Raw genomic sequence first — 26,451 nt, forward strand, 5'->3', positions numbered from 1 at the left:
ATATAAACATCATGGGCCCTGTTCGCTCGAACTTATCAGTCATGGTACAGTGTTTTCCTCTCACAACAAATCAATCAATAGTATTTTTCAGTCTGGCTTTTCAGCGAAACGAATAAGGCCATGAATATTTGTCTCCCAAATCTAAACATTCTTCTTGTGATATGGGGACATTTTTTCCTCATGATGTTGGAATAAGTTCCTCATAAACATGACACTTTTTGGTCAAGAAATTTTTTTATTTACGGTGCTAGAACATGTTTTTAGTTTAAGAAAATTAGTTTTTTTTCCTTAATTTGAAACATTCTGTGGTAAACAATAAAATCTTTATGTTGTATCTGACGAAAGATGTTGTCCTCATGAAGGATAGTCTAACGAGAAGAAATTGGTTTGGAAGTAAAACATGTGTTTTTAATCAGAAAAAACATCCAATGCCTTTTAATTTCATCATACTAAATTTATTTAGCATGCCGTTTGTTCACTTTTGAAATTAGACCACCTATATGATTTATTTAACCAGTGGAATGTATCGGCGGGTCAAGATAATGTCCTAAAGTTAGTGACAGATGTTTTAGGCCTCCAAAAATTTTCACCCCAAACTATCACATCAAATCTTGCGGCACATACATGGAGTATTAAATATAGACAGAAAAAAACTAATTGCACGGTTTAGTTGGAAATCGCGAGACGAATGTTTTAAGACTAATTAGTCCATGATTAGCCATATGTGCTACAGTAACTAACATGCGCTAATGATGGATTAATTAGGCTTAATAAATTTGTCTCGCAGTTTCCAGACGAGTTATGTAATTAGTTTTTTTTATTAGTATCCGAAAACCCCTTCCGACATCCCAAAACATCCGATGTGACATCCAAAATTTTTCATTTCATGAACTAAACACACCCTTAGCAAATTTATTAGGTGCTATGCATGGCTATCAAGAAACAATATTGTTTTTGACTGACGTTGACCAAAAACTTTGTTGCAAGTTTATACAGGAGTGTGTACTGAGTATGGCTCTGGACACCATTACAGCAACCTGAGGATTAAGAGCCTCTTTGGCAGGGCTCCTGCAGGGGCTTCAGCTCCGGCTCCTGCAGAAGCTGTGCCAAACGCCTGTTTTGGAAAAGGGCTCTGCATGGGGAGCCGGTCAAGAGCCGGAGCCATTTTTTGTCTGCGCAGATGAAGCCTAAAAAACGAGCTTCGCGTGGCTCCTTGCTGTGGGTTCACGTCGTCTAGTGCGAAGGAACCGTTTTGCTAAACGTTTTCCAGAACGGCTTCAGCTAGGAGCTGCTCCTTTAGAGGAGCCAGAGCCGAAACCATTTTCAGAGAAGCCAGAGCCCTACCAAACAGGTCCTATCAAGAGCTGCAAGTTTTGGCCTATTAGAACTTGGAGTCAATAGCTAGGTAGTTTTTTGCATTCTACGATGGCCGCTTATATTCATAATTGGTCAATAATGTTAAACCCTTTTTCATGATGTTTTTAGAATTATTGCGAGTGAGTTTTGTAAAAATAAATTGTGACTTGAGTGAGTTTTGTAATTATGGGTATCTCGTCTTTCCTAAGGTTGAAACCGGAATAATTTTCTCTGTCTAAAACAAAAAAAAAAGCTTTGCCAAATTATTGTAAATCATATAAGGGTTGCTTTAATTCTGAAACACTAATCTGCATAATAAATACGAAACGTAGAACAAAGCTCTTCTGTTTGAATATACTCTCTGTACAAACAATAACACGTAAAGGCATGATTAGTTTCCCTAGAATCAGGCCTAGCATTACTCAGGCAATCATATAAGGGCATGTTTGGATGTCTAGTGATTTTTTTTCACCTGGAAGTGACTTCCGAATGTATTCTGGTGTGCACAACAAAACCCTTGTAAATCTTTTCCATTGGAAATTTGTGTTTGGTTTGCATAAATTATTTCTCAACCCTGAAAAAAAGAATGGAGAAGCAGTAGTATATTCTCTACTTTGCGAGAAGGGATCTGAGAAATCAAAATCCAAACGCAAGTAGTAGACGCCAAAAATCAGCCACCATTTGCTAGTATCTTGTGTCCAGATCTGAACATAATTCGAATGAGCAAAGCTGAGCTTCGTCAATGGATGCTCTTCTATTCGGTACCTCCTGGTCCCGTTGAGCCGGCGTTGGCCACGGGAGCTCCGTGGACTCGTCTTGGAGTTAATCAGCGGCGCGAACCAGAGTGGTGATTTTGCCGCCGCGCCGAGCAATCGACTACCCAGACTTGACTAGCTGGAGAAGTTGTTAGGGGCCATCCGGCCATGGCGCTGAGCACGTCAAGGAGTCGGCGACATGTCCACCACTCCGGAACTCCGAAGAAAGGCGGCGTTACCGTATCGCACCTGAAGTTGTGCGCACCAGAGGAGGCGAGGACCACGTCCCTGCAGCTCCGCACCTTGTCCTGGGCATCTCCACTGCCGCGACGCGCGATGCAAGCGGCGCAGTTCCACATCTCGGCACCTGAGAGGTATGTGACGAGGCCGTAGACAGTGTTCCCCCATCGGCAGTCGCTGGAGTGCCGACAGAGTCTCGGAGGCAGAGGAGGTTCGGCGGGACTCGGTTGCAGGGGCCGACAGGATCGAGCCCCCTACGGCGGCGTTGCGCCGTGTGGATGAGATCTCAACAGCCTTGGAAGAAGATGACGCATGGGTGAGATACGGATCGAGACCTCCGGCCCCATATTTGTCGGAAAAAAAAAGTGTGACCTGCTCACACATTTTTATTTCTCCGGTTGTAATGGCTCAAAACCGGTGTAATTTTATTAGGCTGACCAGACTTCCAAGAGAAAATCGAAATTTTGTCCATACCGGAAGGGGATTCGCCTAAATGCCATTAATTTTGTGGGCTTCGCTGAAATGCCCTTATAAAACGAGTACAACACGTTATAATGCCATTTTGAGTTTTAAGTCTACTTTAAAAAAAATCAGTAAAAATTTTAGTCTTCAGTGACCATTTTACCCCTGAGCTCGTTACCTATGCCCTGCGCTCTCATCTCTCCCCCTCTCGTTGTTCTCTCGCTCGAGTGAATGGCAGAGCGCCGCCGCCCTAGGCCGCCCCCCACCCCCGCGATGTGCCCCCGGGCCGAGCCTCCCCGCCTCCAAGACGGCTCCCTGCCCCAGGCGAAGGCTAGCCCGCCGGCGCCGCCACGAGCAGGTCCCCGCTCTCTCCGTCGCTGGATCTTCCCCTTCATCATCTTGCATTTCCTCAATCCGTAATTCATCCAAATTAACGACATGTCCCTGTGGTTGTTCTAGAGCACCCGGACAGCCAGGAGCAGCGGCCGCAGATCCAGCGACGAGGAGAGCGAGGACCTGCTCGTGGCGGCGCTAGCGGGCTAGCCTTCGCCTGGGGCAGGGAGCCGTCTTGGGGGCGGATGGCGGCGGTGAGGCTCGACCTGGGGGCGCGGCGCGGGGGTGGGGTGGCCTAGGGCGGCGGCGCTCTGCCTTTCACTCGAGCGAGAGAACAACGAGAGAGGGAGAGATGAGAGCACAGGGCATAGGTCAACGAGCTCAGGGGCAAAATGGTCACTGAAGGCTAAAATTTCGACTGATTTTTTTTAAAGTAGACTTAAAACTCAAAATGACGTTATAGCGTGTTGGACTCGTTTTATAAGGGCATTTCAGCGAAGCCCACAAAATTGATGGTATTTGGGCGAAGCCCACTCCCCGTAAGGACAAAAATATGATTTTCTCGACTTCCCAGCACCATTTCTTCTTTCAGCATCCCATAACCTATGTTGATGCAGTCCATACTTCTGTTGATGTAGTCCAGCTCCCGCGTGCTCAATACGTGGGCCTGCAGCACATACACTGTCGCCCTGCGTGCCAATCTAAGCATGCAGCCATGCCATCGGCATAATGATCGCGTCGGTTGTCTCCAAGATCTTCTCATAGAAGTGGAAGTATATCTAACGGCACCTACACACACATTTTTGCCGCATTCTGATTCATAATTCAAATTACACACACATGGCACCATTCACTGTCATGTATTCATAATTCAAATTACACACATACACATGGATCCATTTTGACCATCTAATTTGTAATTTGCAATAATATAAAAGTCAAAAAGAAGCCATAATTAATTCATTTACTTATATATACATTACAAAGCATTGATACATATACAAGGACCAGGAGTTACCATCATTGTTTGGTTTGTCAAGTCTTTAAAAGGTGTGCTGCAACCGTTATTTTTAACAGGTTCCATGTACCTAAGAATGACTAAAACATAAAAAGATGAATCATAAATGAAGCTTATAAAACAAGTTGATCAATGACTGGAACATAAAAGATGAATCATAAGTGAAGCTTATAAAACAAGGTTGTTCATATATAGTTTCGATGACTTCAACTTTATTTGTCTTTATAATCATAGAGGCCATACATTGGATCTTATGTGTTAAATGTTAAATAAAATAAATCAGCATCATCTCCTCCGGTGGCATTTGGATGGCAGGTTAGAAAGGAAAAAAATGATATCTGCTGGGTTATGGCTTGGTGGGTATGGGTAAAGGTTAGAGGCTTGTATCACGAGCCTTTTCCCTGTGTGCCATTATGAAAGATGCTCTAAGCCCACTGGCCACTAAAAAGTTTAAACGCACCATATTGCCATGACACTTTTTTTTTGCCTCCCAAGCCATTCCGTCCACCTTCCGTCTGGTTTTTGCCGTTTGTCAGCCCTGACACGTGGGCCCAACTAATGAAAACATCTAAAATGCCCTTCTCACGTAACCTCATCCTCTCTCTCCGCCGGGTGGGGCCAAGCTATCAGCGACTCCAACACCTTTTTCCTCCTCAAGACGAGCAGCGCGAGCTAAGGCCTGGCGCCCGCTGCTTCAGCCAACGCGAACGGAGCATGGGACGACGACGGGGACGGGTATGGCACCGAGGAACCGAAGGCGCTCGTCGTCTGACTCCTCGCCCTTGCTTGCGCTCGCTGAACCGAAGGCGCTCGCCGTCTGAGCGCACCCCTACCCACATGCCAGTCGCTAGCATGAGCCCTATCCTCAGACGCCTGCCTTGCTTGCATCTCTTGTCGGGTGCTCCGATGCCAACACGAGCGCGTGCTCACCGTTCTTGGGGCCGACCGAGAGCCGCGTCACGCCCTGCGGGACGACAGCCGCACGGCGCCCCTAAGCTGGCTGTGAGCCACGCCTGAGGTTCGGCCATGCCACGCCTGGGGTCGGCCATGCCATGTCCTGGAGGACGGCCACGCTGTGCCTAGAGGCTGGCTACGCGCCACCTTGGGGCCCACCGCGCCTCGCTGAATGTCGTGCGCACGGGCGGTGTGGTCGGAGGGGTAGGGCGCGGCTACACATAGGACGACGGGGCAGGGCACATCCATGCGTGCGGGTGGTGTGGCTAGCATGGCCATGCGCCTCCCCCGCCGGTGGAGCCATCTCCTACATGAGGGATACTGAGACGATGACCAAGAGAGGGATGGAAAAATCCTGAAAGTGCAATCAAGCCCTAATTGTGGGTTTTGGTTATAATGACCACACAATTAGAGAACTAATGAGATTTATCGAGATGACAAGCAGGGAATTCATGTTTGAGGATGCTACACGAAACGAAGGAGCCCCCAATTACAAATGTAGATGGCTTCAAACTCAAAGAAGGTTTAAATTCTTTTATATTTTGAATTTGAGTATAGAAAAAGCCGTACTATAAACGGGGACACAATGTTTAAGCTAATATATGCTACCAAGTGCTTAAACATACACATGCATCCTCAGATTCACAGCCAAGACAGTCTACACTTCACTCTTACCCTTGCTGTCTTGCGTGGTGCGGCACTGCCGCACTTAAAGAGAGGCACTGCCGCAGTACGGCATTGCCGCACTTGAGCCGCGGCACTACCACGACTAAAGTGACCGTTGGGGGCTAGGGGGTATTTATACCCTTCCCCTTCCTCCCCAACGACTCTCTGCCTCTTCTTCCTCACTCCATCTCGTCTAAAACATAAAGGAGCCTCTCTCTCTCTCTCTCCATTAGTGACCTTGAGCCCTTAAGCAAATCCATTGATTTTCCCATCAAAGAAAAGGGTCCAAAACTCGATTAGAGAGCAGCTCCATTGATTCCTCAACTCAAAAGAGCACTTGATTCATGTTTTGGCTAGCGGTTTTGTTTGTTACTCTTGGAGCTTGGCTCCTAGCCAGCTAGAGCGCCACTCGTGGAGCTTGCCAACTCGTGTGGCTGCCCTAGGAGGTTTGTAACCATCTCTTAAAGCTAGTAAACTCACCACTCATCACAAGAGTTAAGTCTCTCGACTTGAGAACGAGGAAGGGTTGGAAAGCCCTGTTGAGAGCAAAAGTGATTTCACCAAAGAGACACCACTGAGAGAATACGATGAAAGGAAAGAAGAGTGGCCAAAATGCATGTATGGTGAGGACTGCCTAGTGCAGATGTTCACTAAGGGAATAGATGGAGGTCGTCGTTTTTTCAAATACCCACAAGCATGGGTAATTGCTATTACTATTTGTTTCTTCAATATGTTTCTCTTGTATATAACTTACACGACATACTTATTGTAGTCTTCTTTGGCCAAAGAAAAATGTGGGTTTAGTAGGTGGGTCGATCCTCGACCTATTTATCCGCATGCAGAGTACATCTACTACCTACAGGACCATATCTTCGGTCTAGAAAGGGAAGTTAGCAGCGGTTACAAGGACGACGAGCATGACAACAACAACAATGGTGTCGATTCACAGGAGACACTCTACAATGATCCATATTGCACCTGCCCTAACCACAAGAACAAGGGGCCTCCCCCATCACCCCCGCCACCACCAACAACAACAACGGGAGGCTACTATGGAGAAGGTGCAACACAATTTGCTATGTGGCCACACTACTAGGATGACTTTATCTTTTTCACATGCCACATCTATGTGTTTTTCACACTCTGTACCCAGGTTCGGTACATGTTCTCACATGACATTTCATGTGTTTCGTGTGTTGAATTATATAATGTCGTATGTCATTAGGTTTTATTTGCAGCACGTGTTCACATTTCAATATGTCCGTAACATTAAGCGAAATATTGAGACCATAAATAATGAAAACAACCAGATAATTAAAAGTTCAATACTATGCCACATTAAACAACATAATAATACTAGAAGTATGTGCCGACAGTACACATAGGGGCAAATGCACATCTAAATCCTCAATCTGAAACATACTGAGTAAACAACTCATCATCCGAGTACCAGTCCTCTACTACAACCCTGTTGCTGTGGCTAGGCTCACCTACGTTGCTCTGACCTGCCTATCGCCTGTAGTAAGTGGCCTCCGCTTCATCTGCGGCCGCTATAGCCTGAGTAAAGAACACGTCATCATCATCCTCAGCATGTAAGGCCGCCTCTGCTAGACCGATGAGCTCGCTCAGTCTGCTAGTGTCTTCCTCAACCTCCTCCGCCTACAAGCCCATCTCTGTTAGAGCAATGAGCTCACTCAGTCTGCCAGTATCATCCTCAACCTCTTGTGCCTACAAGCCCGCCTCTGCTAGAGCAATGAGCTCACTCAGTCTGCTAGTGTCATCCTCATCCTTATCCCCCTCATCAGACAACACAATCGGTGATTGAACGGTGTGACCAACTCGCGATCTATGCTCATCTAACTTCTTCTCATACCTTGCACGAGCCAGCTCTGTAGCATGTTCCTCGTTGCAACCAATCCCTTCATGTATGAAATGCAATCAGTTAGCAACATGATTATATCACATTTAAAATCAGGCAACGAAAAAAATGCTTTCAAGCACTCACTGGCACATAATACAAAAACATGCTCGTTCAAGACCTGCATCTGTACTCTTGTCTCCTCCCTTGCCTCATTCCTTGCCCTCTCCTCCTCTAACATCATCCGTCTCTCTAATCCCCATTTGTTAAGCCCAACATCAATCGGGTTACAAATATCACGTTGTCTAGCAAACTCACGTATCTTTTCTTTGTGATGTTTAACGAATAGGTTGACGTAGTCATGTCCATATCCCCTCTTTCGTGCAATTACTTGCCTCTTCTTTAGTTCATCAAAGAACTTAGCTTGACCATTATAACATTCCCACCTGCATTTCCTAGTGCTCTGTTCAAATGAAAAATTATATCATATATGTCTTTGCAAAAGAAACAAAATACGATTTCATGTTTACCACAAAAATAACCAACCTCATCATACTCAACCATATGGCCACAATAATAGCCTATTCCAAGCTCCGAAGGGACTAGGCCATAGTTGGATTTAACACCACATCTGCACAAGATAGGAGGTGCTTTGTAAATTACCCTTTCTTTCTTCTTTTCCTTAACCTTTCACGGTTCTTCCGGCCATTGGTTCTTAGAACCATACAACCACTCCTTGAAATGACACTTCGCCATTGAAAACATCTAAATAAGTAGACATTACTACATAAACATATATAGCTCAACATTTCAACACATACACTTTGCACTTACTTCATGCTTGTTTGGACACACAAACTCCAACGTATTATCAGGGTTTATCATAGCTCGATCTCCGCAATGGCACAGAGGAGGTTCCTCGAGTCGTCTAACTGCGGCTAGGTGCTTCTCCTTAGCCGTCATTGGTGGAGGGTTAGGGGGTGGAACCCACCGCTTGAAGTGCTCATATGGATGTCTCCCTCTAAACCAATCGTCGAAAAGAAGGTACCTAAGATCAAACTTGTCTGCACCATCGATCCACTGAAAGAAAAAGCACCTCTCATGGTCCTACACAATGAGATTCCAACAAAATATTAGTACCATACTTACACAGATAAAGAAAAAGGATAGTGGAAATAATTTCTTACATTAAAACGACTGCATGTGTAGAAGCAACGTGCTGCTGTGTCTGGATGTTTCAATTAAAGACATGGGCCGGGAAACCACAGTCATAGTTAGGAACAGGGAGGTCAGGAGGGACGAGGGCATCTTTGCTAGACGCGTCAGGGTATAATTCTCGAGGACGACCCCATTTTCGCTAAAACTCCTCCCGAAACATTTCTTGCATCTAACAAAACGGATGTAATTTAACAAATATAAATTAAAACATCACAAGTAAATGTCAATGAGAAGCATAACTACAATACAACCAATTTCCTTCTAAAAACCAAAAGCAGTTAACATTAAACCCTAAACCTAGGGTTTCCCATTTGATGCACAACAATGAACCCATAATATAACTGCATCATCCTACGGTTGTATAATACATATATTGAGGGATAGAATAAAACCCTAAGTGATGATGATTATTACGTTAAAAAATCCGACTAATATATACCGAATCGATATGAAAAAAACTAGGAGGGGAGCGAGGATACCTTGCTCTCGAAGATCTACGAATCAAATCAAAGTTTTAAGGTCCAATATGCCGATTCGTGAGGTAGGGTGAAGTGGGGAGAGAAAAATCCGAGAGGGAGGAGAAAGAAGAGGAAGAACGCTCGGGCAGGAAGGTTGGGCTGAGGTTAAATGGCAGGGAGCTCGACGCCAGCCACTCTGGCGCCGAGCTTGGCACCAAGATCTACGGCGTCGAGCTCGGCGCCTACCATGTCACCTACCGAGCCTAGGAGCTCGACGCCAGGGATGCTGGCGCTGTGACGTGTTAGCTCGACGCCAGCATCAATGGCACCAAGCTAAGGGTCCATTTTCTAAAATCTTTCCTATAAGGGTCTATTTGTGAGAAACTTTCAAAAAAAAGGCCAAAATGTAAAAAATTCGGTCATTAAGATGACCAAAAATTTAATTGCATATTCAGACCTGAGGGTATTTTGGACTTTTCACAACCACGGTTTCACACCGTTAGAGCCAAATCTGATGAAAGTGGTGTGGAGGACAAAAGAGTTTGTGTCACATGTGAAAACTAACTTTTTTTATGACTTATAGATAATTACCAAGTGTCTAGAGTCTTCTCGGTTTATCCTTATCCTCTCCACTGCTTCGCTCGCAACGGCATGATGGTAGAGGTGCTTTCTGAACCTTGTTTGCCGGCCGCCTCCATCTTCACCTGTGGCGCCAATGACCCTCGTCCTCCCAACCCTTTCCTCGTGGTTCAACTGGGAAGCACCAGCTCTGAGCTCTGAGCTCCGCCGGCGTGACGCGCGCAAGACAAGTGCGGGGTCTTGCAGCCCCCACGCATCTGCGGTGAGGGTAGCTCCGACGAGCAGCATCCTCGGTGCTTGCAAGGCGAGTTCAGCTACAGGGACGGCGACCCAGCATCGAGCACCATAGGCGGCCATGATGTGCGGACGGGGTCTTGGGAAGAAGGCCTAGTGGGCAGGGGGGCACCGATGTGGAACCAGTCAGAGCAAGCCACCGTAGGAAAGAAGGCCAACCCACGCCGACCTCATCCCCTCCCGCATCTGCGTACCTCAGCGGAGGCGGAGGCCCAAGGTGCTGCAGCCGCCACGGCGCTAGATCCCCACGTCGCCACACCCGGCACCCTCACTTCGAGGTATCGCTTATCCTTCCTCCCAAGTCGGAATGAATTGTCATTACGTAGTTTAATTTTTGTTCACTGCTAGATTTTGTGTTGGTTAATGATACTAGTCTGGACCCCAGAAGTTTTATTTAATTCATTTGTGATAGTTAGTAGCTGCTATTTCTAGTAATGTTTTATTTTAGGGGAATATTTCCTGTTGCTGTTAGGCATTGCTCAAATTCCCTTTTGTTATTATAGATAATGCATCAACAATCCTGTTAGATAGGAGATGGCCGTAGTGAAATCATATATAGCTTTACAAGTAAGTTTAACCATCCTGCACCTTCTAATTCTTTATACTTGTCAGTGGATGGAAGATAATGGGGAGGGGGATTCAATTCAACTATGGTTTGTCATGAAAACATTTTTGCAGCATGGAACCGCACAGAATTGGCACTAATGGTTCCTGTCACAGCTCATGCGGGCCACTGATGGACTACTCCATCCCTAATTACATACTGAAGTCGGACTCTGAACAAGTCACTGTTGATAGTGCACCATTGTAAGGAAAATGGACCCTAGGCCCATTTACTTTGGATTTTGGTGTTTCATGACCAACACAACCAAATTGGACTAATAAATTTGCAAGTGATTATTTTATAGTTCAATAGGATGCAAGACGTGACTTGAACGAAGGCGACGTGATGATCCGATGATCAACACCATAAGCAAGACCTTAGAAGCACAAGAAAAGACCCAAGATATCAAGCAAAGTCCAAGCACGAAGATAGAAACCAAGTCGGACACAAGATCGTAAAGAAACAAGCTCACAGAGGTGACCGGACGCTGCACCGGACGCTCCGATGCACAGGACGCTGCATAGGACGCTGAGTGCCAGAGTTCGGTCAACATCAGTAAGGTTCTAGAGATCCGTTTTCGTGACCGAACGCTGGTCAAAGTCCGATCAGTAGCAGAAAAGCGGGATTTCATCCCCAACGGCTACTTTCTTAGTGGGGCTTATAAATAGACCCCCAACTGGCCATTTGAGTAGTGTGGAGCCAAGGAAACATACCAAGGGTGTTGATACACCATTTTAGTGATCTCTACTTGCATAGTGCTTAGTGTTTTATTAGGTGATTAGCGTAGGTGCTTAGGTTGATTAGACCACCGCTTATGCGCTTGCTCTAGGTTTAGGCCTAGTGTTTAGCAAGGTTTGCATACCTCTTACCACTCGGTCCTTGCGCGCACCATTGTTGTACATCGGAGGGGCTTGTAGTCTTGCGAGATCACACCAACCGCGTTTGTGGTGTGGCTGCCACCGTGTACCGGAAGGAACAAGGCCCACTACGTTTCGGCCAGAAGCTTGATAGTGAAGATGGTGGGGAGCATCTAGGAGAGGCTTGCCGGAAGGCACATTAGAAACCCACTTGCGCGTGGGGAAGGCCCGAGGCTATCCACGGAGTTACCCGACCGGGAGCTTGGCCCTTGTGAGGGATTCCTTGCGAGGGGCTCCAACGAGGACTATGGGGAAGCTTGCGTGCTTCTTGATACCTCAGTAAAAATACCAGAGTTGTTGATGGGAGTTTGCATATCTCTACCTTGCTCTTTAGCTTCCGCATTTATATTGATTACATTACTCCTTTTGCAGTAGAGATAGCAACATATTAGCAAAACCATAGTTGCACATTTAGATAGTTTATCTTTTGCATAGGTTTTGCTAAGGGTAGAAAAGGAAGCCATAGTTTAGAGTTAGAATTTTAAGTTGCCTAATTCACCCCCCCCTCTTAGGCGTCACGGTCCACTTCAATTGGTATCAGAGCCGGTTGGCTCATTTTGGACCTTTGACTTAACCGCCGTTGAGCCGACGCTATTTAGAGTGGTTGGGATGGATACCTCTAGGCCTCCGCACTTTGACAGCACTAACTTCTCTTATTATAAAGCTAGAATGGCTTGCTACCTTGAGGCGGTTGATTTGGGTGTTTGGAGAGTCACTCATAATGGGATGAAACCCATTAAGAATCCCGAAAAACCCATAAAGAGTGATGAAAAAGAAATGCATTTCAATGCTAGAGCTAAGAATTGCTTGTTTGAATCATTTAGTATGGATGTGTTTAACCAAGTGTTCACTTTAAATACGGCACATGAAATTTGGTTAAAACTCCAAGAGCTCCATGACGGCACAAGTAATGTCCGTGAGCAAAAATATTGTCTAGCTAAGCAAAATTATGATTCCTTTACAATGAATGATGATGAGCTTGTTCGTGATATGTATTCTCATTTTAATCTAATTATCAATGAGCTCCATTCTATAGGATTAACAAAGCTAGATGATGCGGACATCGTGAGGAAGATCATCTCCATGCTACCACAAAAGAAATATGTAAGCATCATCACCATCCTTCACAATATGGAGAACTTGATCACTATGACGCCGGGCATAGTCATTGGCAAGATAGTGGCATTTGAAATGTCATGTGAGATGGGTCAAGAAGAAGCCTCTTCATCAAGCAAAGGCAAAGCTCTCGCATGTAGCGAGAAAAAGAAGATGAAGGGCAAGCAAGTTGAGACAAGCTCAAGCTCAAGCTCCTCAAGTGAAGATGAAAAAGAAAATGAGGATGATGATGATGATGAAGGTTCAAGTGATGATGATCAATCTTCCTCCTCCACCTTTGACCTTGATGAAGAATCAATCAAACTTATCAACAAGGTGGAGAAGATGATCCAAAGGCTCAATGTCAAGGGTGTGCCCATCCAAATACAAGATCTCATTTTCACTAATCAAAGAAATGAGCAAAGAAAGAGAGGATGCTATGGATGCGGCGAGTTGGGGCACTTTGTGGAAGTTTGTCCAAACATGCCCACACCCAAGACAAAGAAGAAGGCATGCAAGAACCAAGCCCTCACATCAATAAGGTCATGTGATGATTCTTTAACTAAAGAAGAACACCATCACAAGAGACGAGGGCGCAAGCACTCATCATCAAACTTTTCTCGTATGTGCCTTATGGCACAAGGTAACGAAAGTCCATCCTCTAGTGAGAGTGATAGTGATGATGAAATATCTTCTTATGATGAAATTGTGCAATAAAATCTTAATTATGCTAAAGTTTACACTAGTCAACAAAAGAAGCTCAAAAAATTAAAAGGGAAGCTAGATAGTTCACAAGAAGCATATAAAACTTTGCTTGAACAATATGAGAACTTTGCTAATCTCAATGTTGAACTATCTACTAAAATTGAGCAACTTAAGGCTAGTGCAATAACAAATGCATGCACAATTAATGATGAGCAACTTGTGAAGAAAAATGAAAAATTAAAAGAAAAGTTAGCTAGCTCACAAGATGCTTATAAAATTTTCTTGCTAAAATGGAAACCATGTGCAAACATTGTGATGAGCTAACTAACAAAGTTGCTAAGCTTGAAGCCATTAGTACAACCCCCACCATGGCATCTAAAAAGAAAAGTTCTATCTTTAACATGTCTAAAAAGGATGCCTCTATTTCTTGTAATGATTTATGTTTAGACTCATCTTTGTGCAACCAAGTTTGTGTTGAGAAAGTTGTTGTAGATACATGCACACAAGAGGTTGCAAAGGAGAATGAGCAACTCAAGCAAGAAGTAGTTCGCTTCACCAAGGACTTGACTCAAGTAAAAGGCAAGACAAAGCAAGCCTAGCTTCATCAAGATAACACCATCAAGGGAGTGAAGAAGCTTGATGAAGGACAAACCATGGTTTGCTACGTGTGCCACAAGGAAGGCCACAAGTCCTATGAGTGTAAGGTGAAGAATGGAGGAGGAGTAAAGAAGAAAGAGAAGAAGCAAACAAGCAAGCTCTCCAACACCTACACCAACAAGGTGGACAAGAAGGCCTCCACACCATACTTGTTAAAGAAGAAGAAAAATGACAAGGTGGTGGCCATCAAGGTGAACAAGCAAGCTAACAATAGGGTCAAACGCTTTTGGGTGCCAAAGGAAATCATTTCCAACATGAAGAGCACCAAGAAGGTTTGGATCCCAAAAGGAAAGTGAGAAGTCCAATGGATTTTGGGGAATTTGGAGACTTGGCAAAGTATGGATGCATTTCATGGGGTGCATCATGATGGACAAAGTCATTGCCATTTGGGTAAGTGAATACTATGGACCCAAATTTCCCTTCCTATGTTAGGTAACTAGATGTTATTACTTTCAATTGGTATTTCCTACAAGTGGTATTTGTTACAAAATGGTATCCTTAAGCGTCTAGTTGTTTTTCATGCCTAGGTTTGCATTTGCATGCTTATATCTTTTGTCATGCATATACTAGGTATATCTTATGGTAGGCTTGCTCGGTTTCATTCTTAACCCTTGGAGCAAACCTACATGGTTTAAAATTGTTTAGGAGCACGACACATAGCTTGTCTTACAATTGTTCATCTAATATGTGCCAAAGTCCAAATTGTAGATAATCTCTCCTGAATATCATCTTCGAAAATGACTCTCACATTCATGTGATGTCATCTTTCAAGTGGTATTTTGATCCTAAAATCAATGTGTATGATTCTTACAAGTATTCCACACTTGTGTGTACAAATTTAGGGAGAGGTTACTCTACATGTTAGATGCCTTGAGACTAACGCCTTTTCAAGCTTATCATATGTGTAGTAGTCTCATTGCAAGGAAAATGGAGTCCCCAGAGTTAAGCATCATACTTCAAATATCCACCATCTATTGCAAGCGGTAGAAATCAAATTGGGTTCCACATGTGGTACTTCTAAACCAATATCATCATGTTGATTTCATTTTGATATTTATATGCTTTCTATATGCATTATATAGATTAAATTCCCTTGAGCAATAATTTGCCAATTATGCATATGTTTTGCCTTCTACCATATGTATGTATATATTTAGGGGGAGCTTAATCTATATAATGTGAGAGTCAAATTTGGTGACCTATTCCACTCTACACACAAAGGATCACAAAGTTTGACCCTCTCTTGTGCTACTAATGTCTTCCTTTTCGATGTTTGATTCCAAAGGGGGAGAATTTAGAGGACCAAAAACAAGCATTAATTTGTAGGAGCAAAAGCTAGACTATAATGGTCTACAAAGTGGTAATGATCCGAGAAAGGGAGAAGAGTGGATTATGGATTGCCTATGGAATGAGGAGAATTTATAGAAAGCAAGGCTTAAATCCATAATGCCACGTGGGAACATTTGCAAGAGCAAGATAAGTTTTTATGTGATATTCCTTAATTTTACAAGAAGTATCTTTTAGCATCATATAATCTTGCCCCTTGCATTGTATCCTAGCAAGTAGGTAGTTTTTAAATTTCAAAATTCTATTATTTGCTTGCTTTGGTCGTGTTGTCATCAATCACCAAAAATGGGGAGATTGTAAGGAAAATGGACCCTAGGCCCATTTACTTTGGATTTTGGTGTTTGATGACCAACACAACTAAATTGAATTAATGGATTTGCAAGTGATTATTTTGTAGTTCAATAGGATGCAAGACGTGACTTGAACGAAGGCGACGTGATGATCCGATGATCAATACCATAAGCAAGACCTCAGAAGCACAAGAGAAGACCCAAGATATTAAGCAAAGTCCAAGCACGAAGATAGAAACCAAACCAGACGCAAGATCGCGAAGAAACGAGCTCACAGAGGTGACCGGACGCTGCACCAGACGCTCCGATGCACAGGACGCTGCACTGAACGCTGCACAGGACGCTGAGTGCTAGAGTTCGGTCAACATTAGTAAGGTTCTAGAGAGCCGTTTTCGTGATCGGACGCTGGTCAGAGTCCGGTCAGTAGCAGAAAAGCGGGATTTCGTCCCCAACGGCTACTTTCTCAATGGGGCTTATAAATAGACCCCCAACCGGCCATTTGAGTATTGTGGAGCTGAGAAGACATACCAAGGGTGTTGATACAATATTTTAGTGATCTTCACTTGCATAGTGCTTAGTGTTTTATTAGGTGATTAGCGTAGGTGCTTTGCAAAGTGCTTAGGTTGATTAGACCACCGCTTATGCGCTTGCTCTAGGTTTAGGCCTAGTGTTTAGTGAGGTTTGCATACCTCTTACCACTCGGTGCCTGCGCGCACCATTATTGTACATCGGAGGGGCTTGTAGTCTTGCGAGATCACATCAACCGCGTTTGTGGTGTGGTCGCCACCGTGTACCGGAGGGAACAAGGCCCGCGACGTTTCGGCCGGAAGTTTGATAGTGAAGACGGCGGGGAGCATCCGGGAGAGGCTTGCCAGAAGGCACGTTGGAAACCCACTTGCGCGTTGAGAAGGCCCGAGGCTATCCACGGAGTTACCCGACCAGGAGCTTGGCCCTTGCGAGGGATTCCTTGCGAGGGGCTCCAACGAGGACTAAGGGGAAGCTTGCGCGCTTCTCGATACCTCGGTAAAAATACCGGAGTCGTCGACGGGAGTTTGCATATCTCTACCTTGCTCTTTAGCTTCCGCATTTACATTGATTACATTACTCCTTTTGCGGTAGAGATAGCAACATATTAGCAAAACCGTAGTTGCACATTTAGATAATTTATCTTTTGTATAGGTTTTGCTAAGGGTAGAAAATGAGACCATAGTTGAGAGTTAGAATTTTAAGCTGCCTAATTCACCTCCTCTTAGACGTCACGGTCCACTTCAGCCATGTTGCCCTGTTGTAGTCTTCGTCAACTTTAGAAGTGGTGGCCAACTGGGAAGCAGTCTGATCAAAACATACCGAGAACTTCTCAATGAAGTGCACGTAAATAGGCTAGCAGTTTGGCAATGCTGTAACAATGAAAATATGCATTCCTTGCATAGTTGCACTATACTATAGTAGTACTCCAATTCATCTTCTCATTGTTGTATCCACTCAAAAAAAAAATTTCAAAGGTTTTTGATCTCTCAGAAGAGGAGGCTCTTGATAAGGTTCTACTAAGATTATACTGCAACTTTGAAAAGCTCAAGTCTAACGGTGACCTTGTTGCTACTCAAATTCAGAATAGCTCAAGGCTAATTGTGAGAAACCTTTTGAATTTATGCATCCAAAAAGAATTTCTGGTTGGATATGTCCTTTTATTAGCCAGTGATCTTTGAAATATCTTGCTGGTGGTGATGGCACGGCAAGTTGGCTGCTTGGAGTAGTTAGTGACCTGAAGCTATGACATCCCCCTCTATACCTCCTCTTTCATTTGGATGGGTAAGTTAACGCCTCTTTCTTATTTTGAGCATACTGATTTCTTAATTATGATTATTAATCCTATTATGATTTTTGCAGGTCCTACATCAAGTCTAAAGCAGTGCTGAAAATAATGGAGTACCTCAACTTGCCCTTCCCACAAGTCACCATCTTCCTCAGGTTTGTCCCTCTAATCTCTCTCCTCTCCCTGTTCAACTTAATTTGTGTATGTGGTATGCATCTTATGTATACTATGATATGGTACTTAGGCTTTGGAATATATGTGTCATTAAGGTTTAAGAGAATTAAGGAACAAATATGAATTTTTTTCTGAAACAAAACCCAGTGATTGATGTTGTGATTTTGAGAAGAAACTCAGACTGGTGCCGTTTTGGTTCAGGATTGGTGCCAACCGCGCCACTTCTTGCTTTCTTGCAATGGGGAGGGAGGACCCACTTCATCCTGGCTGTTGTCCAGCAAATTCCCGAGGTGTGATGCTTGGATTGGGTTAAAAGCTATCAGAGGGATTCCTCTTGCGCATATATATAAAAGATTCAGGTTTTGCTAGGGTTTCTGTAACGTTGTTGTGTTTCGCCTCCTGGAGAGTTCAATCCTGTCTGATAAGTTTCAGTTAACGTTTGGCAACTGCAGGTTCAGAGCAGTCCATCTGTGTTCATAACATTTATAGCTTGGAGCATATCTGAGGTGTGACAGAAAGACATTCATTTCATTTTCTTTCTGTATTGTGTCTTATTCTCGCCAACAATTGCAAATAGTGTTTAAAGTTTAAACTAATTGCAGTTCATATAAAGGTAGAACCAGTTCATATTTAGGGCAAAAATTGCAGTTGTATTATTAGTTCATATAAAGGTCATTAGAACTGCAATCACTACAGACTATATTGATAGGATTAGGGCAATTTGTTGATCATCACTTACCCGTGACTTGTCCTCCCTTTTGTACAGTCAGACCGAGAAGCAGATTGTCGTCGATGTCGGGTGGCCACTTTGACGGCACCAGACTTGGCGTCGACGGCTTGGAGTAGTAGATAGCTGCTGACGTCAAATGGACACTTCAATAGGAGTACGGTACTTAGTTTTTTTTTTCTGAAACAAAACCCATTTTGTTTCCAAAGTAAATCATGATTAACACAATTTTCTGTTCTTGGAGCCAAATGCAGGGTTCTATTATTAGTTCATATAAAGGTTAAATCGTGCGTTAGAACTGCAATCACTACAGGATTAGGGCAATTTTTTGAGCATCACTTACCCGTGACTTGTCGTGCCCTGTGTACAGTCTGACCAAGGAGCAGATCGTGAGGGAGACGGCGGGAACAGGAGAAGCAGCTTGTCGTCGATGTCGAGTGGCCACGGTGACGGCACCAGACAGGCGTCGTCTGACCGGGAAGCAGATCGTGAAGGAGGTGGGGAGGAAAGGAGAAGCAGTTTATCGTCGATGAACGCTGGTCGCGGCGACGGACAGGCGTCGACGGCCTGGAGTAGTAGATCGCTGCAGACGTCTAGTGGCCACGGGGCGATCTGTTGATGTCAAGTTGCCACGGGGCGTCGGAGGATTGGGGTAGCAGATCGTGGCTGACGTCGCGGTGCCACGGCGACGGCACCAGACTTCGCGGCGGCGGCGGCGGCTTGGCGGAGATCGCTGTCGATGTCGACGTCGAGTGGTCATGGCGAAGGCAGTTTTATTTTCGAGGTCTTTATTTTCACGCGTGCTGGGGTCGAGGGAGGCACTAATAGCGATCCATGAGATCAGACGCTGATTGTTTGCTTCCTTTTGTTTTGCTTGGAACAGATTGCGGGGTGGCATTCAGCGAACAGGGATCCCGTGGGGCTGTCGAATAGTGGCATTTTGAGGGAAGTTTCTATTGGATGTCGGGCTTTCCTTGTGTGCGTGATGTGGGATGCGGGAGATGTCGTGGACGTCGGGCTTTCCTTGTGTGTGCGATGCGGGATGCGGGATCGCACATCGTAGGTAGAAAGCGACCCGATAGAATGTCGCACAAAACGATAGAATGTCGCACGAAACGGTGGTCTTACTTTCTTTCTTTTTAGTTGTAACAAGAGATATGCTATCTAATCTATTTGATTAATTTACTGCACAGAGTTATGTATCTAACTTATGTTGTCATGTGTACGCTATCTAACTTATTTGATTAACTTGTTATACTTAGTTTCATGTTTATCATACTATGTTAGATAATCGTCTTAGTTTTGCTATTAACTTGTGTGTTTCTTGTTGTCTACTTTGTTATTTTTATTTATTATTTTAAATATTAAATATTTTTGCAGATCTTAGTGAAGACACAGAGATGCTGATGGTTATAGAGATACTGATTAGCTGCTGATAAGTTATGAAAGTTTATTATGGAACTTGTTATGCAAGTTTGCATTATCTTATGGAATTCGCTGTGTACTTAGGGTGTAAAAGTTACTTATATTTTGCTTCCCACCCTTTTTGAACCCTTTTTCATGTTTCTGAATGATTAGTTTCTGAAATAAAAAAAATGCTGATAAATCCTAAAGAGAATGTTATTCTTGCAGTTGTTCTCAAAATTTAAATTATGTGCAGGTCTCAATTCGTGAAAAAAGGAAAAGTAATGTTGTATAACTTAGTATGTTTAACTTGTTCTTTGAAGTTATGTTGTGTAACTCAGTTACTATAACGCACTTTTCAAAAAGAAAGAAAAAGTTACCAGTGAATGATAAAATAAAATGCTACGCGCTTTTCAAAAAAATGTGGCGCTATTCGTGCCAGAGCGTGCAAAAGAGAAGGAGAGGCGCGCGCGTCCGTCCTCCCAAAAAGTGACAGTCTGCACGCATGCACTAGGCTATCGAAAAAGAAAATAGGCGGGAATGAATCTATTGCCGAAAAAGGAAAGCCTGCAGCGGGTGAACGTTCGCTGATCCACAGGCGGGTGAATGTTCGCTGATTAGTGGCGTCGGTTACCACCAAATATTATCCTATGGTAAACGAGCTATTGTCATAGTGAATTGGTATTCGGTGTTTGAAATTATCAAGGAGTTTAGCCACAAGATCTCTAGTGGATTACTCCTATATTACTAACCGTAGCTGCCATTGGTACTTGATCTTGATGGGTTCAGCAGAGGTCGCTTAGGCTTGATGGAAGGCTGGCCTCCGGACAACACAGTGCCTTTCTTAGGATCAGAGTTTAGTGGGAAAATTAACTCCTGTGCTCCCACTTAGTGTTGGCTAGGCAGTCCTACATACATGAGTAATGAATATGCAGCTGTTTTCAATACCGCAACTTCCACAAACTGATTGGCAATAAAATTATTAAGCATGTGAACCACATACATAAGGGCACAATCACGTTCCCCAGCGCTATATTATGTTAAGGATCGCTATGAGTCATATTTGGTAGCTACCAGGGGATCATTCATTCTCCATAATGCCCCCCTTCTTAATATGAACTTATGCACTTAATATATTAAAGTCATGTTTGGATCCACCTAACTAAAAACTAGTTAGTCCATAAGGATCTGAGTTAATGGGATGGCTAATCTTTAGCTAACCCCCAACTAGTTGTTAATCCACTCATTGGCAAAACATAACTAATTGAGTCTAATAGGGGCAACCAATCTCGAAGAAGTCAAACAATAGTATTTGCGTGGAAATAATATTATACATTAGTCCTAGGATCCAAACAACATTGGACTAATTTGTAGCTAGCTAACTATTAGCCAACTAATAACTCCTTGTAGTCCTAGTCCTGGTCCGGACTAACAACTTCTTTTTTTTGAAAACAAAGACAAGTCCGGACTAACAACTAGTCCTAATCCATACAAATAGGGCTTAAGTTATGTTAATTTCCTATACCCGCCTTTATAAAGTGCTTCGGATCATCTGTGGTAGGAGAGATTTAGAGATATATACATAACCAGAGTCAAAAGTTATTAAGGTAGTGGAAGAACTAGAAGTCTACCAATGTCACAAAAAAGAACTACATGTAGCATCGAAGCTTACAATTTCTAAAAGACTCGAGCTCTTTGAGGCTCCTCTCTCAATTGTTTGACATAATTTTCCTTGATACAAGATACGAATAAGAGAAGTATTTACCATTAGTTACAGTCTCATTAGTTATACTTCTCTTATATTTACCATTAGCTTAACACGTAATCATCATAGAAGAATCATTCATAGGCAATATGTACATACCTATTGTTCCCAAACATACAAATCAACTAATAAAGAAACTCAATTAACGTTCCTTTGTGCAGGGACATAAATTACATTATTTGACAAAACATAGCAATGGGAGAGTGTAGCGGCCACATCTTCAAACTTGGCAATTCAACACTCCAATCATGTGTTCCCCCATTGCTAACCTCTAGATAGTAAGGATACCCTGTAAAGAATTAGTAATATGCACATAGCACCTGAATTAATCCTCCAATATCAACATAAAGTATTCACAATTGAAATTACATCAAAACTCATAATTACCCCTTTTTTATCAAGCCAATCCATAAAGCCATCATTGTCCTGCACATGCCCATCTTCCCAGTACCTGCAAAAGGCACACAAATGCAGATCAACAAGTTGTTTCAAAGTTCATGCAACGACGCCCAACTGAGGCACAAAAATCTTGTGCACTTCTGACGTCCACCATTGGTGCAAGAATGCTCCACAGTGTGAACGTGTGGCACAGTCTTTATTTCAGAGAGGGCCCTGCAGTACTATTCCAGCTCAAAAATTACAATTTCATTGTCTTCTATGTAGCAACGAAGCTTGAGAAGTGAAAAAACTGTAAAACGGGGCCAATTCAAAAGAATGTCCTATTTTATCATGTAAGTGTGTACAGGAAAGATGGCACAAATATTAAAAGGCTGATCTGCGCTCAGTATCATGCTACTAGCCTTGCCTTATGGAGAATAGATTGATGATAGAGGTATTTTTCAAGTAATACAGCTTTCCACCAACCAGGACTACAGCCCATCCCTTAAAAATCCTATGGCTATTGTCTTCAACCTGAATCTGAGTTTTCAAGCTAGCTCCCTATATCACCAGAATTGAAGGCAGCATATTTAATATGAATATTGAACATTGAGCTTTGTAGGCTTGCAAGATTTGACCAAACCTTCACTACTGAAAGATCTATCATGCCAGCATATCCAAAGAGTTGGCTCATTTAGAATCTGAGGTAGTTGCGGGATCATCAGCAGTGGTATCTTCATTGCTGATTTTCTCATAAGCAACTCCCTCACGGTTCTTGAATAAAGCAACATGCTTCTTGTAATCTTCAAGCTCCTTCTCCAGCTTCTCAATAAACTGGCTGGTATGCTCAAGCGATTGTAGATATCTATATTTCTCTAAAGCCTATGGTGAACAAAAAAATATCATCATTACATAAAGGCCTTAAATAAAACTGAGTAAATTAGATTGATGTATATATACAAAAAAAAACAGGTATATTTGGACATCAAGCTGCATAGGCCACTGTAGCACAAAAAACTGGTTTTAGTTACCTTCTGCTTTGAAAGAGTATCAGCAGGTGACATCACCTTTGGTTGCACATAGTTCTTCCCCCGATAAAAGATAATTGTATTATTGGGTTTAATATCAATGACTGTGCCTTTGCTGAGCCTTGTCAATTCCTCAGCATACTCGTAAACTTGGCCAGGCCGACAAGGCTTGCAAACCACCTTCACGGTCTCATGATTCTTCCAATGGAGGTGCATGTTGAGAACCACACCACCAAAAACCCCTCTCCTCCCAACAGGAACATAATTCTTCTTCTCCCCAATTCGCTTGAGATAAAACTTCTCCTCCTCAGTAAGAATCTCAGGGTCATGAACTGGCTCCAGTGTCCTCAGGACCTCATACTTCCTCAGCTTCTCAATCAGCCATTCCTCCTTCCTCTTAGCCTAAATTTCCACAAAACAACTTGTCAATGCAGCTATTAATCCTAGTAAATCAACAAATCCATTGGCGAGCTAGCACAAACAATGCACCAGAATTGAGTGAAGTTCAGACCTTTTCAAGCTTGTATCTGATCCTAACTTCGGGGTTGGGTGACTTCATCTTCTTCTTGGCCTTGAGACGGTACCACTTGAGTTGGTTGACCTTGGCCTTCCTCGACATCTTCTTCTTTGGAGGCGACTGCTGCCTCCCCTTCTGCTTGGCGACGCCCGTGTCGCCCACCCCAAACCTCGCAAACCTGCCGTCCGTATCGAGCGTAATTGCCGTGCTCCCGCACCTCACGGGCTGCTGGAACCACGGCCTCCACCTCCACCCGTGTGCCTCTGGCCCAAACCATCCCCACAAACACTCGAACGACGCTGCAGGAGATGAGGAAGAGGAGCCCCACATTCGATGCCATGAATCACTGAAAAGTAAACAGCCAGATCGGCGGAGATTAGACCGAGCACGAAAACGGCGATTGAGCTGGAGAGGGGGCGAGGGGACTAACCGAATCCTAATGGAGGCCAGAAACGCGACGGAGCCGAAGGGTCGCTGCCGTAGGATCCGCGGCGCGAGGGTCGCCATGGCGACAGGCACTAACCCGGCGGCCCCGAGGAGGATGGGGCCCGCTGGCCACCGGCCGCTGATGGTTTTAGGCCTCGAAATGTGAGGTTTGCGTGCGCTAGGTCGGCAGCGAGGTCACGAGCGGCCGCGGCGGCGGAGGGCCAGGCAGCAGGTGGCGCGGCGGCCGCCGGGGCGCAAAGAATTAGATTTTTTTTAATCTATACCATTATAATTTTTAAAGTTTAAAGATACGCTATTACAATTAGTTTATTTGAAAAATTGCTATTAGTTTATTTGAAAAATTGCCATTATAATTTCATCCCTGTTCCTACCATTTTGTACGCTTGCCGTGTACATGGGCCCGTATAGGAACGCGTATGGACGTTAAATCCTCCGTCTCCTCCATAAGAACGAGCCTGCCCGCAGCAGAGGAGCGCTCGCCGGCGGCGGCCTGCGCGCGAGGTGGGTCTGCAAGTGATGCGCATCCCAAGATGGTATCCGTCGGGTGCCAGAACCTGTCCAGAGGTGGTGTTGGAGGAACAGAGCAGCGACGCCGGCGTCCTGGAGCCTCTCGCTGCGCCCCTCGAGGCTGTCGGTGTCCGGCACCGCCGAGTAGCCTTGCGGGCCCGCCCGCGAGGTGGGGTTGGAGGATGAGAGCAGGGGCGCCACGACGACTGCGTTGAGGACGCGGAGCTCGCCGGTAACTGTGAGCGTCGAGGACAACGGCAAGGTCGAGGTGGCCGGCGCAACGCTGCTCGCTCGCCGCCGCAAACACATACCCTCTTCAAATCCCAGAGTCTCAGTGCCAGGAGGGAATATCAATCAGACATGAATCATGAATGTTGTCCGCGACGACCTCATGCTGCAACGCCTCACCCAATCGCCGAAGAGCAAACTTGCTCGCTGAGTACGCGGCCCGACCCGCACGTCGGCCGCATGGACGCCAACATCGTCGCAGCCCGAGTCGCGCTGGATGGCGGCGCGCGCCTCCTCGAGGTGGATGAGGTTGCGGGCCAGGATGGAGACCCGCGTGCCCTCCCGCGCCGCGGCCGTGGCCATGGCGAGCGTGCCGCTGGACCCGCCCGTGATGAAGACAACGGGATCTTGCACCCGGCATACGTACGTCAGCAAGCCTGCACCGGCGAGGAGGCCGAAGCAGCAGTCACGGAGGGGGAGTAGTCGAAGGAGAGGCGAGACAGGCTGGCTTTGGGCGTGGCCGTCGACGACGCCGTCGTGTCGGCGTCCGACAGCCGCTCCTCCCCCGGTGGCGCCTTGCGAACTCCGCGACGAGACCGGCGCCACCATCCAGCACGTAGCCGTGGCCGGGCACGCGTTGGCCGTGGTGGAGCGCGACGACAGGAGCGACCCAGCCATCGGCCGCGTCCTCCCCACCGGCTCCTGGCTGAAGGACTACTCCCTGGTGCTGGCCGCCCACCTCGCCGCGGACTGCCGCGCTGGGCGCCGCCTCCGTGGCGCCACCGTCGTGGAGCTCGGCGCCGGCGGCACGGCTCTTCCGGGCGTCGCGCCCGTGGCCTGCCTCGGCGCCGCGCGCTGCGTGCTCACGGACGTCGCCACGCTGCTGCCGGGCCTCAGGGCCAACGCGGACGCCAAAGGGATGAGCGCCGCACAGGCCGACGTGCGCGAACTCCGGTGGGGCGACCGGCTCCAGCTCGAGGACGACAACGAGAGGGTAGCGCGCGGCGTCGATCATGGCGAAGGGGCGCGGTGTCCGTGGCCATGGTAGCCGGAGCAGTGCCGACGCCGCTGAGAGTGGAGGTCCGGGGCACGGCGAGGCGAGGCGTCCGTGGGCAGTCGGTCTGACGGAGAGGCGAGACTTGACGTCCGTATACGTTCCTAGATGGATAGGTAGCTGACAGTGGGTCCCTACGTGCGGCAAGTGTAGAAAATGGCATAGATAAGATATAGATAGAATTATAATGGTAGATCTCTAAATAGATGAATTGTGATGGCGTTTATATAGACTCGTAGAATTACAATGGCTTCGGGAAAAAAAACCCCAAAGAATTAGGCCTGTAAACATTCTTTTCTAGTCACCACCAATCTCTCAATCGCCAATTTTAGGCATACAGAAACCTTCGTCTCTAGTCTCTACTACCGTCTACCAACTACCGAATCACGTTTCACAATCGATCGATCACCAATTTCAAGCGTATAAATATAAATAAATCTATAACTAAGTTATACATGATCCAATGAGTATAAATTTTTTACTACAGTTCAATCAAACAATAATTAGCCAACCATAAAAAATTCATCATAATTGGACCATAGAACTGCAGATATGAATTATTCCAATTAATTACACAAAAGCATAGATATAAAGCCACAACAA

General features: G+C 45.1%; 2 protein-coding genes across 4 annotated transcripts; one reads left to right on the plus strand and one right to left on the minus strand.

Moving 5' to 3' along the window:
• Positions 1–21,726: 21,726 nt before the first annotated feature.
• Positions 21,727–24,306, minus strand: LOC136494084 (uncharacterized CRM domain-containing protein At3g25440, chloroplastic-like). 3 transcript variants are annotated; one of them, XR_010768483.1, is made up of 6 exons: positions 24,043–24,306; positions 23,607–23,958; positions 23,099–23,497; positions 22,711–22,949; positions 22,077–22,140; positions 21,727–21,978 (listed from the first exon to the last, which is right to left on the minus strand). XR_010768483.1 is itself a non-coding variant. In XM_066490229.1 (5 exons), the coding sequence occupies exons 1-4, from the start codon at positions 24,117–24,119 to the stop codon at positions 22,108–22,110; spliced, it is 861 nt and encodes a 286-aa protein (XP_066346326.1). In that variant the 5' UTR covers positions 24,120–24,306; the 3' UTR covers positions 21,727–21,978; positions 22,077–22,107. The 3 variants fall into 3 exon arrangements, 2 of the variants coding, with proteins under 2 accessions (XP_066346326.1, XP_066346325.1); XM_066490229.1 differs by lacking the exon at positions 22,711–22,949; XM_066490228.1 differs by lacking the exons at positions 21,727–21,978; positions 22,077–22,140 and having other exon boundaries at positions 22,150–22,949.
• A 659-nt stretch (positions 24,307–24,965) lies between these two features.
• LOC136491117 (uncharacterized) lies at positions 24,966–25,874 on the plus strand. The gene has a single exon (XM_066487344.1). The coding sequence runs from the start codon at positions 25,072–25,074 to the stop codon at positions 25,840–25,842; it is 771 nt and encodes a 256-aa protein (XP_066343441.1). The 5' UTR covers positions 24,966–25,071; the 3' UTR covers positions 25,843–25,874.
• The last annotated feature ends 577 nt before the right edge of the window (positions 25,875–26,451 follow it).

The sequence above is a fragment of the Miscanthus floridulus genome, chromosome 11 (genome assembly GCF_019320115.1).
Source record: "Miscanthus floridulus cultivar M001 chromosome 11, ASM1932011v1, whole genome shotgun sequence".
Taxonomy (NCBI): Eukaryota; Viridiplantae; Streptophyta; class Magnoliopsida; order Poales; family Poaceae; genus Miscanthus; species Miscanthus floridulus.